This window comes from Schistocerca gregaria, chromosome 9 (genome assembly GCF_023897955.1).
Source record: "Schistocerca gregaria isolate iqSchGreg1 chromosome 9, iqSchGreg1.2, whole genome shotgun sequence".
Taxonomy (NCBI): Eukaryota; Metazoa; Arthropoda; class Insecta; order Orthoptera; family Acrididae; genus Schistocerca; species Schistocerca gregaria.
In genome coordinates this window covers 120509382-120526495 of record NC_064928.1, presented here as the reverse complement: position 1 = coordinate 120526495, position 17114 = coordinate 120509382, and the positions used below count along the sequence as shown (strand labels likewise).

Here is a 17114-nt window from a genome sequence, read left to right as displayed (position 1 = left end):
AGTGGTCGCTTAGAATGCAAACTGAAGAACTACAAACTTCATCTTTCTCATTTTTAGAATAGAGAATCAATCGATGAACTGTTGCCTGGTCATTGACCCAATGGTACCCTTGCATTGCATCTTGAATCACAAATACAAAATCAGCTAGCACTATGCATTCAGTTTATGAAGTTGTGCTTCTCTGTCCTTCAAAAACTTACTTTGGATTTTGAAATGTAGTGGTGACTTTTGAAATTTTCTAAGTTACCAGTTAAAGATTCAAGGTAATCTTCCTGAGATTGGCCCAGTGGTACCCTTGCATTGTATCCTGAATCACAAATGTAAAATTTTCTGCAAAATTAGCTAGCACTGTGCATTCAGTTTCATAAAGTTGTGCTTTTCTGTGCTTCAAAAACTTACTTTGGATTTTAGAAACATAGTGATTTTTGCGTTTTGTAAGTTATCAATTACACATTCCAAGTTCTCTTCCTATGATTTAACCAGCTATCATTTCTGCCCTGTCAATTGTGACTCGTTATATGAAGGTAATACTGCCTGGGATTTCCTCATCGTATTCATGAAACAATTCAATAACAGTTCCCTTACCAGGGCATTTACTACACAAACTCATCATGCAGACCATCATCACAGACCATTAAATATAGTAACATTCTATAGTTAAGATTACTGAGTTTTGCATCTGCAATCATCAAGTTGGCATTTTGATGATATAAAACAACACATGTGGAGTGTCTCCCTGAGGATCCAGTCAAAATACACCACTTAGGGCGGAGGTCACAAAATTCTGACCTTCCGATTTTGCATTCAGGATGAGAATTTTTGAAAGCTACATAAAGTTCATTTAAATTTGACAGCACTAGTCGTTCCTGCTTTGTTACTTTAACTCCATTTATAACAACTCTTTTGCCATTATTGGAACCTGGGCACATTCTACTGTTTTCATCATCTTCAAAAAACTGTTGGATCTTTTTGATTGTTTTGTCACTTATACCTACTCCTCTATTCTTTACTAAAACTAGAATAATGCTTTGCTCTTTCACTAATTTCCGGGTTAGAAACATTGAATTTATGAACTGTTTTTTCTCTTGACCATGAGTCAAGGAGCAAACTTAAAATATTAACCTTTTCCTCTTTAGATGTCAACATTTAATTTCTCTATTAAGCTCAAACATTCAGTGTCAGATAATGCTAGTGGTAAGTTTTCTTCTTCTCTGGAAATAATGTTGGTATCTGTATAATTAATGCACGATTCCAATTTTGTATGAAGTTTGTTGTACTATATTTTCAATAGGCCTAGCTACTTTTCTTTTTCTGCTACTTAATTTTATTATTTTCCAAGCAGGAGACATGCCTAACTTAGAACAAACAAAATCTAATATGCTAACAGCTTCTTCATTAGGAATATAAAAATTATTAAGAAGTTTACATGATTTTGGTTCTGGATTCACAACAAATATTTTTGAGTAAAAATTTGGGCACAGAGAATTTCCAGGAATCACATTGCATTTCACTTGGGAAACTGTTTCACTCTCACATAACAAGGACAAATGTTCAAGTTTTAGTTCCCTCAAACGTTTAGTAATAGGCTCTTTATGAACTTTAAGTGGATCATAGCACTTTCTTCCAAAAATGTGGCCATACTTCAGAACTTCAGAATATCTTTCTTCTCACGATAGTCACACACTGATGTTACAGAAGAACTTACTGGAAATTTAAACAAAGTTGGTCTAACTTCATTAAGTCATTGACATTTTTCAAATTTTTTTGAAACTGAACTGTAAACTGTTTTGTGATGCACTTCACTTGCTATCTGTCCAACAGAGCACTGTTCATCCATATTATTGCATTCCAGTTAATCTCTCAAAATTAATTACAAATTACACACAGAACAAAGCACACAACACATTCTACACTCTTGATGAAGTATGTGCGCCCACTGTAACAGAGGTTTCAGAACAGACTTTCTACAATCATGCCACACTCGGCAATAATGTATTTCTTTATTCACAATAAACCTAAATGTGAACGGGCATTTTTATTACCATAAAACAAGAGCAAAAGCTCCTATTTTTTAATAATAAATTAGTAAAAATAAATAAATGATTTTGGGTGGCAATGTTAACTAACTATATGTCACAATTAAATTTTATTACAATGAAACAATAAACCACTTAAGTAGGCAACAGTCATAAGATCAGTTGTAGAGTAATGTGAATTATTTTTACAGAATGTTGCTATCATATAGGTATACAAACTGTGCAAAAATTGTATTTTCATATTCAGTCCCACGTGATTTTCATATTCAGTCTCACGTGAGATAAGTAACAAAAAAAAAGTAAATTTTCAAATTTCAAAAATTCATAAAAAATTAAGGAAACATTTGTAAATGTTCTTGCTCTATATGAGGCTAGTAGTGTATGATGTCTAAGTACAGGAAAAAATAGTCTCTCAGAAATCAGTCCTTGTTTGTTATTTCTGGGCCTAAAAAGTGGATTTTTTAAGATTTGGATACCAAACTTTGAAGATCATTTTGACTGGTTATTTTTGAATATAGGGTATTTTGTGTAAGAGACAATGTTGTAGAGGACACCTTTCTAAAAACAATCATGAAAATTGCAATGCTGTAACTTAACCCAGTGCAGAGATATTCAAATTTTCGTTAATGTCTCCGGACTGAAAAATCATCACGCATCTACAAATGAAAATGGCCGCCATCCAGTAAAGGTGCAAGATGAATTATTTTTTAAAAAAACTGTTTTGAACTTCTCAAATATAGGGCAATCACACATAAAAAATTAAAATATTTACAATTGGTGCAGCAACCATCATTGGTCCACTTCATATGGATTGACCCTTGATTGAAAATATTTACTTTAAATCTGTCAAGATAACGTAGATGTATAGTTCAGCAATTTTTTGAGTTCTGCAAATAATTCAATATCTTAACTTCAATAATAACTGATTACATCTAACCAATATCACACATGAATTTGCCAATAGCCGTAAGATTAATTGCAGTGTAATATGAAATATTTCCTCATTAATATCTTTGTTCACAATTAAATATCAATGCTGGAGTTAATACAGTACTTTGCTATCATATAAGTGCACAAAATGTGCAAAAATCAAATTCTTATATTCAGTCCCACCAGAGATAAATTTCAAAAATTTATATAAAAAAAATTAAGGAAACATTAGCCAGAGGTTTTGCTCTATATCAGACTAGTAGTTTATGACATCTAACTAGAGAAAAAAAAACACACTCTGATAAATCATTCCTTTTTTTCCCCCCCTAAAAAGTGAATTGTCTAGATTTTCAATGCCAAACTTTGGAGGTCATTTTGACTGGTTATTTATTAATTTAGGGCATCCTGGGTACTAAAAAATGTTGTAGTGGAGACTTTTCTAAAAACAATCATGCAATTGCAATGTTGTCACTTAACTCAGTGCAGAAATATTCAAATTAGTGCTAATGTCTCCAAACTGAAAAACTGTCATACACTCACAAATAAAAATGGCCACCATTCAGTAATGGTTTAAGGTGATTTTTTTTAAAACTGTTTTGAGCTTCTCAATTATAGGATAATCACATATAAAAAACCGAAATATTTAAAAATGGTCAAGCAACCAACTTAATCTCTACTGGATTACTTCACTTGGACTGACCCATTAGCAGTTTCAAACTTTCTGACATTGGACCCTTGATGTGATCTTTTTACTAGTACTATAGTGGATGTAACTGAAATAAGCTACATGAAAACTGGATCAAACCAAAATATGGAAGATCTTTATGTAAGACTCTTGTGTAAAATAATGCTTACTCTCGTGTCTGGTGAATACAATGAGAAACAAAACTAATTATAATCAATGACTGCGTTGATTTTTTTTAAATACTGAAAACTAAAAGTTAAGTAACTAAAACATTTTAAAAATGACATTATTTCATTATTGGAAGTTTCATATTGTCCTCCTGTGTTTTTAGCTGCTGCCATAATTGTGATCCTGTTTACAAAGAAGTATTCCATATTTTGAGTTGTGGTAGTATGGACCAAAATAAGACAAAAATGTTGAGGAAACATGAGCTCTAAAGTGCATTCTTGGAAGCTATGACCATCTGTTCATCTTCACCACTGTGAAACTCATCTCATCTACTGCAAGGTCTTTGCTGATACAAAAAGACATGAGAATACGTGATTTTAGGTTTTCCCGGCATACAGAATGATGGACTATTTCCCAATTCAACTGGATGGTGTCATCCAATAGGTGCAATAATTCACCAAATCATATTCTTGCCATCTTCAGGAACACCTGAAGCTTGCAAGAAACTGGCTTGCCAAAATATTGCGCCTGTTGCACGGTGCTAACCGGCCGAATACCGGAGAAATATTTGAATAATGCGGACATATTCCACTGTTATTGTCTAAGGGTACAGCATGCAGTAAACCTCTTTAGTGTTATTACTGTGACTCATATTCACAATTCTTGTAATTGAACCAGATTGTTTTAAGATATGTTTGGGAAATGGGCTTAACAGCACTTAAAGTGTACCTGGCTTTTCTGCAGTGTGCAATTTGTTTGAATCACCTGTAGTGAATCAAGTGATAGTATACATTGGCCAACGAGAATTGTGAAATCTAATCTAGCCTGTTTTTAATACTGGAGAGGGGGAAGCCTGAAGTCGTGACTGGCTTACCTGTAGTGTAGCCATAGGCCTACATTATGCTGGAATGTGACAACTTTGTTGTGAGTTGGCACAGCCAACAAATGAGAATGGAAAACACTTGATGTACTGAGAGATTAACCTGTCGTGAGTGCTGAGACAGGCTAGGTTGGAATGCGACAGTTTGCTTGTGGGTGTCCAAGGCCAATGAACCTCAACACAAAAATACGAATGAAGTCATAGAGTGATGAGTAACACCGCTAAAGATATACATTAATCACTGCAATAATCTATTTTTATGTCTTATTTCAGATTTACCCAAACATTCAAACAATGTGGTCAAAAGAACAAAATATCACCTACTATATTTATAAACAATGTGAAATCACAACTCAGCGTTCTCATTGGCTACCGACAGGCCTTAATCATGATTCACTGCTGTCATTTCCCATCATTCACTGGGCCCAGCACACAATGAAAAAGCCACAGTATAACCTAAGTTTACTTTTACCATGAAATCTAACTTAGACAGAGAATTGGCATCACAAAGTTCCAGTAAGACGGATGTAGAGGAATTACATGCATAGTTTAAGCAAATTGAGGAGGGTTATGTGCCTAGTAAGTGGATGAAGGACGAAAAAGACCCACCATGGTTAAATAAGGAAATTCAGTGGACACTAAAGAAGCAGAAGCTTTTGAACTCTACGTTCGAAAGGGGACGCAGAAATGGCGACAAGCGAAGGTTATTAGACATTCGTGTGTCTGTGAAAAGTCTATGAGTGAAGATACAACTACCACCGTCACAACATAGCAAAAGATCTGGCTGAGAACCCGAGAAAATTCTGGTTATATATAAAATCAGTAGTGCTTCTATTCAGTCCCTTGTTGACCCCTCTGGTGTGGCATTTGAGGACAGCAAAATGAAAGCCGAAGTTTTAAACTGCACATTCAAGAAATCATTCACACAGGAGAACCGTACAGTGCCCCATTGCAGACTGTTAATGAAGGTACAAGCATATGGAATAAGTTCACAGATATGTGAATGGCTCAAAGACTTCTTAAATAATAGAACCCAGTGTGCAGGCCTCGATGGCAAGTGTTCATCAGAGACAAGGCTACCGTCAGAAGTGCCCCAGAGAAGTGTGACAGGACTGCTGCTGTTCTCTCTTTTGGTGGATTGGGTGGACAGCAATCTGCGACTGTTTACTGATGATGCTATAGTGTATGGTAAGGTGTCAAAGTTGAATGACTATAGGAAGCTACAAGACGATTTGGACAAAATTTCTAATTGGTGTGATGAATGGCAGCTACCCCTAAATGTGGAAAAACACAAGTTAATGTGGATGAGCCAGAAGAACAAACCTGTAAGGTTCTGATACAGTGTTACTAGTGTCGTGTTTGACATAGTAATGGTGTTTAAATATCTGGGTGTAATTTTGCAAAGCGATATGAGGTGATACAAGCATGTGAAAACTGTGGTAGTGAAGGCAAATGGTCAACTTCGGTTTACTTGGAGAATTTTTGGAAAGAGTGGCTTATCTGTAAAGGAAATTGCACATAAGACACTGGTGTGACCTATTCTTGAGTACTGCTCGAATGTTTGGAATCTGTCCCATGTTGCATTGAAAGAAGACATCAAAGCAATTCAAAGGCAGGAGGCTAGATTTGTTACCACTAGGTTCGAACAACACATAAGTGTTACGGAGATGCTTCAGGAACTCAAATGGGAATCCCTGGTGAAGCTGACTGCTGAATGATTCTACTGCCACCAATATACATCGCGTATAAGAACCATGAAGACAATATACGAGAAATTACGGCTCATACACAGGCATACAGACAGTCACTTTTCCCTCACTCTGTTTGTGAGTGGATGATGATGATGATGATGATGATTGGATTGTGGGGTGCTCAACTGCACAGTTATCAGCACCCCTACAAATTCCCAACTGTTTCTCAGTCCAATCTTCCACTTCCATGAATGATGATGAAATGATGCGGGCAACACACACATCCAGTTATCTCGGTTTGCGAGCGGAACAGGAGAGGAAATGACAAGTATTGGTACAGGGTACATTGCACCATGCTCCTTATGGTGGCTTGCGGAGTATCTGTGTAGATGTAGAAATTCTTTTATATTGAAGTTTAAGTTTTATCTTTGTACATGCCAGCAAAATTATAGCCCATTGTTCCATATGGGAAATGGAAATTAGCTGTTACAGTCTGGCAATGTGTCCTGTATGCTGAGAAGTACAGAACACATGATACCATCTGCACATTTAAACAAGTGTCTTTTCCAGTGACTAGCACACCCTTTACAGAAGCATGCCTAACTACGAATGGGCAGCATACCGAGCAGCTTTAGTGATGGCTCACAAGGGCAGGTCATTTGTAATAGCAGGCAAATTACCGTTTCACAGTAATGAAGCAATGCGTTCCTATCTCTTTACCGCATTCTGTAGGTTGTTCAGAACAGCAAAGAGCCTGCAGTTGATGAGGTGTGTTTCACATTAGCAAATATAAACAAGTACTTGCACCTCTCACAATATGTATTTTAAAGCCCATGTTTACTAAACTTTTCTTTCTTTGGTCCATACTCTACCTCTCAAAATCCAGAATGAGATTTTCCCTCTGCAGGGGAGTGTGCGCTGATATGAAACTTCCTGGCAGATTAAAACTGTGTGCCGGACCAAGACTCAAACTCAAGAACTTTGCCATTCGCGGTCCGGCACGCAGTTTTAATCTGCCAGGAAGTTTCATATCGGCACTCACTCCGCTGCAGAGTGAAAATCTCATTATGGAAACATCCTCCAGGCCGTGGCTAAGCCATGTCTCCGCAATATCCTTTCTTTCAGGAGAGCTAGTTCTTCTAGATTCACAGGAGAGCTTCTGTAAAATTTGGAGGTAGGAGACAAGGTACTGGCAGAAGTAAAGCTGTGAGGACAGGACATGAGTTGTGTTTGGGTAGCTCAGTCGGTAGAGCACTTGCCCACGAAAATGCAAAGGTCCCGAGTTCGAGTCTCGGTCCGGCACACAGTTTTAATCTGACAGAAAGTTTTACCTCTCAAAATGTTTTTTTAACACCATGTTTAACTTCATGCAGTTCAGTGTGTGTGTTATCAAAGGAATAGCATCAGCAGAAACATTCGATTTGTCTGCGAGTGTGCAACTACATAAAACTACAGATTTCAGTGAGTAGATGAATTTAAATCTGGCTAGTCTTAACCAAAAAATGGTCTGTGGTGGATGGCAAAACACACGAAGTAAATAGGCGAAGGAAATAAATCCACTGTGTGTATTTTATTGTCTGCAAATCATTGTATGATAGCCAAATCTGTAAATACAGTAGACATGTCAGGTTATAAGCATTACAAACTACAGATGAAACCATTCTACTGATTAACACCATTGGTATAATGATTATTCTCCTCTCAACCACAGCAACATTGTTTAGATAATACATGGCACTGGACACACTTTTTCCAAAGAAAATAATTTCAGTAACATCAGCTGCAATGAAATATTATTCATTATTCATACGAGTAATGTAATTGCAGCAATTCAGTTAAAAATTTACGTAGATTAGGCAGACTGCCTTAAGGGAACACGGTGACTGCCTTCTAAACAAAACTATTTTATTCATGTTGAGTTACAATGTATCTTAGTATTGTGTATCCAAATGCACTGGTATATAATGTTGTGTGTGGAAGTCAGTTTGATTTTGTAATTTAGTTTTATAATATTTACTATCCCTCTTTTTAAGACAACTTGACAACTTGATAAGAAGTCGAAAATGGTTATGACACCACCTACATCCATACACTAAACCATTGTGAAGTACAGTTCCCACTATAACTGACACTATGGTTTCTTTCTAATCCATTTGCATATGGAGCACAGGAAAAAAATGACTGCTTAAATGCTTCTATGCACATTGTAATTATTCTTGTTTTTGTACATCCCATTGGACTGATACATAGTGAGGTGTAACACAATTTCCAGATTCTTAACTTCATTATTATTATTCTTGTAACTTTGTAAGTAGTGTTTCACAACATAGTTGGTGTTTATCTTCAAGTGTCTGCCAGTTCAAATGTTTCAGCATCTCTATGACTCTCCCACAAGTCAAAGAAACTTGTGATCATTTGTACTACCGATCTTTGTCCACATTCCCCTGATAAATCATAATTTCTATGGATGCCTCACACTTGAGTAATATTCTAGGATGGGTCCCATGAGTGTTTTGTAAGCTAACTTATTTTATGTGAAGTGAGGCTGAAATATAAACAAAGAATCACAATTTTTACAAATGTATAAATCAGCACACCATAATTTACTGTATTGCAGTTCTGTTAAGAGTTATGCAATTGTTCCCCTTGCATGTTTCATAGTTCATGTATGACATATGCACACAAGGTGCAACAAAATAGTATTTGGAGGTTTGTCTATTATGTAATACAGTGTTTCTCTTTTTACTTCAGAGTGCTAGTTATGAAAATAGTGTTAAATATGAAATGAACAAAGACCTCAAGCAACAATGCAGATATGTCACCACATCCAAGGATTTTTTTTCTTTTTCTTGGGAGGGGGGGGGGGGGATGCTATCACACACTTAAAGTTGTTTCTTATCTACTAGTACTTCACTGTGTGTAAAAGCATTAGCTTCAGAGCCCAGTGACATCTATACTGTAAGAGAAAAAAACCACCAGTCCTGCTGCCCAAGATGGGAGAAGCAGATGTGGATTTCTTGAAAGTATCATCCTGGAATCCATTTGAAGAGTTCTGAGGTAATTTATAGGGCAGCTATCAGAGTGCATAAAAATAAATCATGAATATAAACAACCATAGCTCACAACATTGGCTTAAGCATGCATCAAAATACTACACACATAGCTGTACTGCATGACAAGCACTGTATCTGATACAAAATCCCTATACATAGGTGTTTTCCACAGAAAGAGAAATCAACAACTTAAAAGAAAACAAAACCGTAATAGTGTCACAATCTGTTGGAAACAGCCATCAATTAAACTAATGTCATCTCACTCACATGTAATTTATTTTTGACATTGTCCTCGCACGCTGCAAACTGTGCTACAGCAATAAGCGCTGATGCTTTCCAGCATGATGTAGCGGATGACTTACGACGGCTGCCGCCTTTAAAACCGAGCCACTGGAACAAAACCGTAATGTACCAGTCGGCATTAAACTTCGGAAATTACGTCACTTCAAGCAGTGGTTCACCAAACAGCGAGTTAATGATGCCAAAAAACTTGTTTAACCCATAGTCCTTTTCGACATCAACACCTTTCAGTATAACCACATACTTAATCCTAGAAAAATCCAAAATTGAAACCACGAAATTAACTGGTATTGCAGTAACTCATGACAACAGCGGTGAAGGTCATGGTAATCTTGACAGCTGGTCAACAATAACGTTATTATGTACAGGCACGTATACATTTTCTTTAGGAAGCTAAGTAATTACCTTAACTGGTTGACGCGAAACTATTGTACTACATGCATAAAATTTCAAGGTGCTTCGTAAATAATTTGTAGCGAACTGGCGAAGCATTTCAACTCATATATTAGAACAGAGCTACACGAAATTTATGAAATTGCGTGCCACAGGTTCATTGTCGTTAAGACAATGTGATTTTCATAAAGCAACAAACACGGCGAGCCCTTTGATCCATTGTTACATTGAACTCAATAATATTACTTTGTCCATTTCCCCATGAGGTAAACAGCGCTGTAGGACAGTTGACTGTCTATGTTTATCACTCGAACAAAGACGTTCATTCCACACAATGGATAACTGTTTAACGATTCACCTCGACCACTCTTTTTCTTCGCTTAAATGAGACAATAATCGCGTTAAAAGCTATTGTAACACCCACGCTACGTCTGGACACTCTAGAGCTTTTGCACAATACAATTTATTCCCGGATAGGAAACAATCTTTGCTGCTTTTGTCTTTGCTTCGTCGCCATCTTAGTTGACGTAGAGTTGCTATGTGACGTCATCTTCGGAAGCATTCGGGTCTCCAGAGTCTGAGCTGATTGGTTCCCGACTTCACCCGAACAGGTCAATGTCTGAAGGATCTAAAATTTTGTTGGTGGAGTGTCTTGTGTTTCGTATAATGTAAAACCAGATTCGTTAAACGCGCTCCCCATCCCTTACAAAGTTGAATTCCGATATACTTCAGTTGAAACCAGTGCATTTAGATGAGTCTCAAAAGTGTAAAACAGAACTATTAAGGAGGACCTACTAGCTGCCTGCCCCGTTCGATGTTTCGTGTTCAAGGGTGTTCGCATGAAATGTGATAAATCTATGAAGTTCATGAACATATATGAAATAATTCAACGCCGATAGAAATGAGTGGACGTCCAAGGACAACGTCCTTTGCTGAGGGTAACAAGCAACCACCTAATCCTCCGTTAGGAGGCATGAAAATAAGTAGTAAGTGCAGTTACTCAGCAGAGCTTCAGTAGTGACGTCGGTTAGGCCTAATAAGGGTTCAACATGGCTGCTGATTCTTTCTAATTCATGTATATAATCTTAAATTTGCATGAAACATTTCGTACGTGATCAATAAAATGCTGGATCTATAACGCGCCGTCGTACAGCGGCCGTAAATTACGTGGTAGTAGTCGATGGCTTACGTTGCAAGTGTCTGTAATTTTCATCTCCTGGTGCTCTAATAATTGTCAAAATACAGGTTCGCCAGGTTTTTTGTGTTATTTCCGTGTATAAATCTATTTTTATGTTGGGCGATGTTCATGTACTGCACCAAAGGTCTCACAAACTGTGCAGTACACGAGAGTTATTACCACATCGCCAAAACCACTAGGTTGCCTAAAGTTTCTTAATTCGGACTGCAGTATAATTATAGAATATCATATTATGACTCAGCAGCCAAACGTTACTTCTAAAGAAATGGAATTCACATCAACGACATTTCCTCAATTTTTGACATGCATGTTCAATTTTTTTTTATACAATTAGGCCTAACCGTACCTGATTCTGCACCTATATTAATTGCATGCTCCAACTTAATAATCTATTTTAACTGTGTATATATATGTTGCCTTACTTGTAACTATATCCATGTATGCATCCATTTGGTGTTTCCCTATACTTCCTTCTTACTTGTTTCATGTAAAGGTGCTAATTGCCCATGAACTGCTGATCTGACATTAACAATGTGTATCATGTCTGTGCTGAAATAATCGGGGAAAAGCTACAGCAAATGGTAGCAATCTCCAATATTAGTGTTCTTAGAAACAAAATTTCAATATCTCATATGAAGGATTGAAAGAGCAAAGAATTTTCAAATACTAAAAGCTTTTGAAAGCTAAAGTGTTCTGTAAGGTATTTGGTCATACTGCTTATTTAACACAATACCAATCTTCACTAATTGCCACCTGTTACTGCAGAGAAACTTTAATTATTGTTACCATTTTTTCTTTTCTATGTGGATCTTACCAGGCCTGTGCTTGATAACATATTTCATTGTGATTTTTGCAAAGATTGATGAATTAATGCCATTAAGCCATTAAACAGTTTCATTTAAGATGAAGCACAGTGCACTCATTTCCGTAATGACTACTCACTGTATCTGTCTGCAAACAGAAGGCAGTATTTTACTGCAATCTGCATTTGATTGCCTGAGGTGTTGTCTAAATCAATTTAGCAGTCTTAAATTTTTTAGCAAAAGGAACTGTGTTATTAATTGTCAGTGGTCTGAGAGACTTCAGATGTGAACATTATTGGTTAGGCATTACTGTGACTGTTACTGGCCTTAAATGAAACAAGTTTGCTGTTAATGTCCGTATTTATTATCCACGTAAATCTACGTGATGGAAGTTTAAAGCTCCCAAACACATTGTGAAAAAATAGTGAGTGGTGAGAATAAACATGTCTTTGGATCTGACACACATGAGACTAGTTCGTATAATAGCACCAGCATTGTGGTTGTGTATCATATTTGCATACATATGCAGGAGAAGGTGTTTATCAACAAAGTAACTACTTTCAGGGGAGACGAGTCTAATCATACTGAATGATGGAGTAAACTGGCAAGAGTGGGAATGTAAACAGGTTGAACTTAGGATTTTTGCGGAATTATGCAGAAGCTCAAATCTTCATAGCTGTAACATTGTGTGCCACAAGTCTACAATTTATTAAGAAAATTTTACATTATTTCTCTTGTGAATTTGATTGAAAACATTTTAAATGTGACTTGTTCAAATTAAAATTAGTTACTGTTATCGTTGAAACTGTTGTTCTTATGATCCCCGTAATGAGATAATGCAAACGTAAAAGGATGCAGGTGCTGCTCATATTTGCCATTTCCTACAGTCTACCTTATGACAACGTATGTCGGGCGGCATTTCAGGAATACGCAACCCTCGGGAATGCTGGGAAATGCCTCTTGCAGTCACCCAGAGACGTAATCAACATATATATATTCCTGGAGATATTTCGTCACGTACTTCGTGATACTTTTTGGAACAGTAGTTAAAATGCATTGGTTCTGCAGCTCGAGGAAGACGGCTGGATAGCTTTTTCGGATGGAGGAAAAAGACAGCTGGGCTCTCTCCTCGGCCAGTGCTGCCATCTGGTCGTGCCTCACCAGTAGAGGAACTAAGTCGCGTAGAATTTTTGGCATAAACTGTCTTTATATTCTTCAAAATATTACGAAATGCAATTAAAATTGTATAGCTGCATTTAATGCTTAATGAAAGTATTTTTAAATGCATGTACTTCATTGTGTATTCAGACAAAAAATTCTTACAGTAATTGTGGCACTTTGGGGGGGGGGGGGGGGAGATCAATTTTCCCGAGCATAAGAAACACCGTTGTTCCATGGGTGTAATAATTTAACCTGAAATTATTATATTTTATCATTCTTTAAATCTAGTATAATTCTCGAAATTGATAGTAAATTTGTACTTAGTAAATCATTTAGACAGAAGTGTTTGTATACTGATTAAGAACAGTAATGCGAAGAAATGCTTTGTAAATTTTCTTTTGCTTTGTTGAGATGTGCGGATCAGTCCATCCACTTTGCTTTTCAAGTTACCAACAGACCCAAATACCGCAACGTGAAACACATCGTTCATAATTAGTGCACTAAATGATTTGCTGCCTATTTTGGATATACTGCGAAAATATCCACTAAATAATACTGTACGGTGTCGCATCTATTACAAGAACTGATGCTGCGACTGCAGCGTTTCTCTTAGCTTGTAACTTGGTTTAGATACTACGAGTAAAAGACGCTTTCTGGCCTTGCGGATGACAGGGGATCGATGTTCTCTTTCACGTTTAGTGGTGGTGATCAATCTTTCTGAAATGACTGATTTTCTCAAATATGTTAGGCGTAACAAATGACTCTGATTAATACAACTGATCAGTGATATGAAATGGACGGATTGAGATAGCTGTATATTGAATGTGCCGTGAGCGAACGCTATTACTAAGAGTAGAAAAGATTATTTCAAACTACATTTTTCAAGATTTGAAAGGGGAAAAAATGGGTATGAGTGATTTTACTGTTGTATGTGAAGAAGTTGTATGTTTATGACTTAAGTAAAAACCACCACCTCCTCCTCCCCCATGCGTAAAAGAGAAATGGCAACAAATTCCTTACAAGCAAAAGGCACACCATAAGATGAATGTGTACAATTTATTCCAGACTTAAAAATTACCACAACGGATAGTGCTGTGGGCCCATAAATAATGAAAATTCTCATAAATGACTGAGAACGAATGAGATAACGATATTCTGGCTTGGCATGAAAACTGTAGACTACTCGCAGTGACTAATTTTTGCCTAGCACACTTCACCCGCTGACAGGTGCCAGTAATTTGCCAATTCTATGTCTTGCTGATCGTGGTCTATTTCCAAGTTGGGTACTTTGACTGGCTGTTTTATTAATTCTGTCTGATCTTATTTCTTTCCGCCAACTTAATTTGCCTTTATAACTGTTGCTCTCCTCGGTAGAAGTCTTAAATGCAACAATGTGAATTTACATTGTAAGATGTCAGTAGTTTCGTAATTAACGTGCAACGAATAGAAAGCCTGCTTCGAAATTTTTACAGATTTCTCAATGCGGGTCAAAATGTTTGTTCAATACGGGTTGGCCCGGCTGATTCTAGATATATGTACGTTGCAGCAGAATCGAACAAGTAGACGTGTTTCAGCCGTCGAAATTCCTGGTCGAGCGTGGGCGGTAAAATGTGTCAAATGAGTTTTCTTAATGTAAAGGAAGGTAATCCGTAGTTCAACTAAATTAGCACTCTGTTAATAACCGTTAATTTGGCAAACTTATTTTTAGACAGTGGAAGCCATAGGTGGTTTTCCACATCTGTCAGGTTAATGCTGGCCGGTCGGGTGATTTACGTCTTCGCTGTATACACAAAACACTAAATATGGAAATACCAGAAATGGCATGGGAGAAAGCCATACGCGGAACAGCAGTATATTTGCAAGAGTGAAAAATGTGCGTTAGAAATAAGAAAGGCAGAAGAAAGATTAACAGCCACAAGTTGCTTTGGATCCCCTAGTTTCGACAGGTCAGTGAAAAAATGCAACTCGCCTTCTCCATAAAAAAAGGCTGTATGTCACGATTGACGAAAACCAGAACGATAGGTCAGTCTGTGGTTTCTTTGGAGCAGGTGAAGTGCATGCAGGAATGTTTCCTTAAAAAAGGGTGCGGACGATTTGCTTTCTTTAACCATGCTCAGCTGAGCTTTTGTAACAGGTAACTGAAATGATGACGGGAGATTCCTTCTAAATCTATTATATGCGCTCCGTCACTGAAGTGCGTGGCTGGGGTACTTTTCTTACTGTACCATGTATTATTTCTTTCCGTTCAGTTCACGGATGGGGCTTTTACGCCTCCACATGGAGAATTAATCTACACGGTCCCTACAAGGTATATACATAGCGGGCACAAGCGTGTTGGTAACTTCTGCCCTTGAATGTCGGTTCTTGGGGTTTTGTAAGCTATGCGGCGTATATTTTAGTGTGTCCACTAGGAAACAGATTTAATCATTTTTCCTCTTCTGCACATCACACGCTCTTTGATGCCTTGCATTGTCCTGCCACATATATGTTCTGTTGTACTATTGGAGCCAACAGATGAGGCAATAAAGTTGTTAGGGTTTGACATATTCGGGGTGATGACTTTGACTTTTTCCGGCCTACATGAGTGATTTTGGAAAACCATTTAAGGGAAATGCTACCACGGTTCCTTCAGTAAGTCCGTCCTATCCTCGTAAAAACCTATTCTATGGGTACGTATATGTCAGCTATTTGTTTTCATACCGCTATTATGTCTTGCTGTATAACTGAGACGATCAATGAATGAACAAGTAAATAAATATATAAAGTCCCATGTTAGTCAAACCTAATATGGTTTCCAACTGTTTTGTAGTGTGTGGTGTTGAATGTTTTTGTATGCAATCAGTGCCTTTTCTTAATACCCAGTTCACGAAGTGTAGCTACATGTTGTTTCAACTTCATATCTCAACACATTGTTATTCACATATAATTGCGTGTTATGAGACGCAAGTTAACGACAGTCTTTGTAAGCTAAAGGCCGGTAACTGTCGTATCATTTACATTGGCGCGAAGCCCATGCACTTTGCAGACAGTTCTTTTCTTTTTTTGTTTGTTTTATGGCATTTAATAGCATATGATGTAGTGGCATTTATTTTACTGAACAGCTAACACAATTACACGAGAATATTGCAGACTATCGGCTTCCAGGGGCAAAAAATATTTAAAGTTTGGTATTTAATGTAATTATTGAGCGAATTTAAAATGCTGTCTTTTCTGCTTATTAAGAGATTTAGCACAATAAATCAAGTATTAAAGTTAGAAACTGTGCATAAATGTTACAGCAGCATAACTCTCAGCGCACAAATTAGTCTGGCTATATTTATCCACTATTTAATAATGAGAGCACTTAGCGACTTGCAACGAATTTTTCATCTTACACATAATTTCAAACCTTTTCGAAATTTTCTCCCGCTGACTCTTCACGTGTGAATGGAAAATTTTCTCATTCTTAAATCATCAGCATCGCATAGGATAGCGGAAACATGTAAAAATGAATGCGCATAGTATGAGAACCAGATAAACCGGAAAGGCGAACGTGTATAAACTGTTCGCGCTGACCCTTAACTCATGTCCTGAAGTCATTGGTTTTTGCGGTAAGTACTTATTAGCGGCATTTTTATCACATTCTAACAAAGTTTAGCATTCCAAATCTGCGTAATTGCCGCACAAAATGCATCTGAAATCGGAACGGTAACTCGGCCACGGCGTCCCAAAGTTTTATTCTAAGGTAACAATAAAAATTCTGACACGTTGGTGGAACACCTTGTTTATTTTGACGTTTTTAAAAATTGATAAACTCGTTTTATTCAATGATTGCTT

General features: G+C 37.1%; 2 protein-coding genes across 7 annotated transcripts in view; one reads left to right on the top strand and one right to left on the bottom strand.

The window, feature by feature from the left end:
* Nucleotides 1-10457, bottom strand: part of LOC126292196 (diablo IAP-binding mitochondrial protein-like) — a 72543-nt gene extending 62086 nt beyond the window's left edge. Inside the window, exons 1-2 of one of the 3 annotated variants that reach the window (XM_049986046.1) lie at nt 10383-10457; nt 9711-9833 (exon numbers count right to left, since the gene is read on the bottom strand). In XM_049986046.1, coding sequence (XP_049842003.1) covers nt 9711-9833; nt 10383-10391 — 132 coding nt within the window. In that variant the 5' untranslated portion in view covers nt 10392-10457. Of the gene's footprint in view, nt 1-9710; nt 9834-10148; nt 10236-10382 lie in introns of those variants that run through there. The other 2 variants (XM_049986045.1, XM_049986047.1) reach the window with 2 other exon arrangements.
* Nucleotides 10458-10628: 171 nt separating this feature from the next.
* The window catches only part of LOC126292194 (glycogen synthase kinase-3 beta), a 301006-nt gene continuing 294520 nt past the window's right edge, over nt 10629-17114 (top strand). The window contains exon 1 of one of the 4 annotated variants that reach the window (XM_049986039.1): nt 10629-11122. In XM_049986039.1, coding sequence (XP_049841996.1) covers nt 11038-11122 — 85 coding nt within the window. In that variant the 5' untranslated portion in view covers nt 10629-11037. The remainder of the gene's footprint in view (nt 11123-17114) is intronic. The other 3 variants (XM_049986042.1, XM_049986040.1, XM_049986043.1) reach the window with 3 other exon arrangements.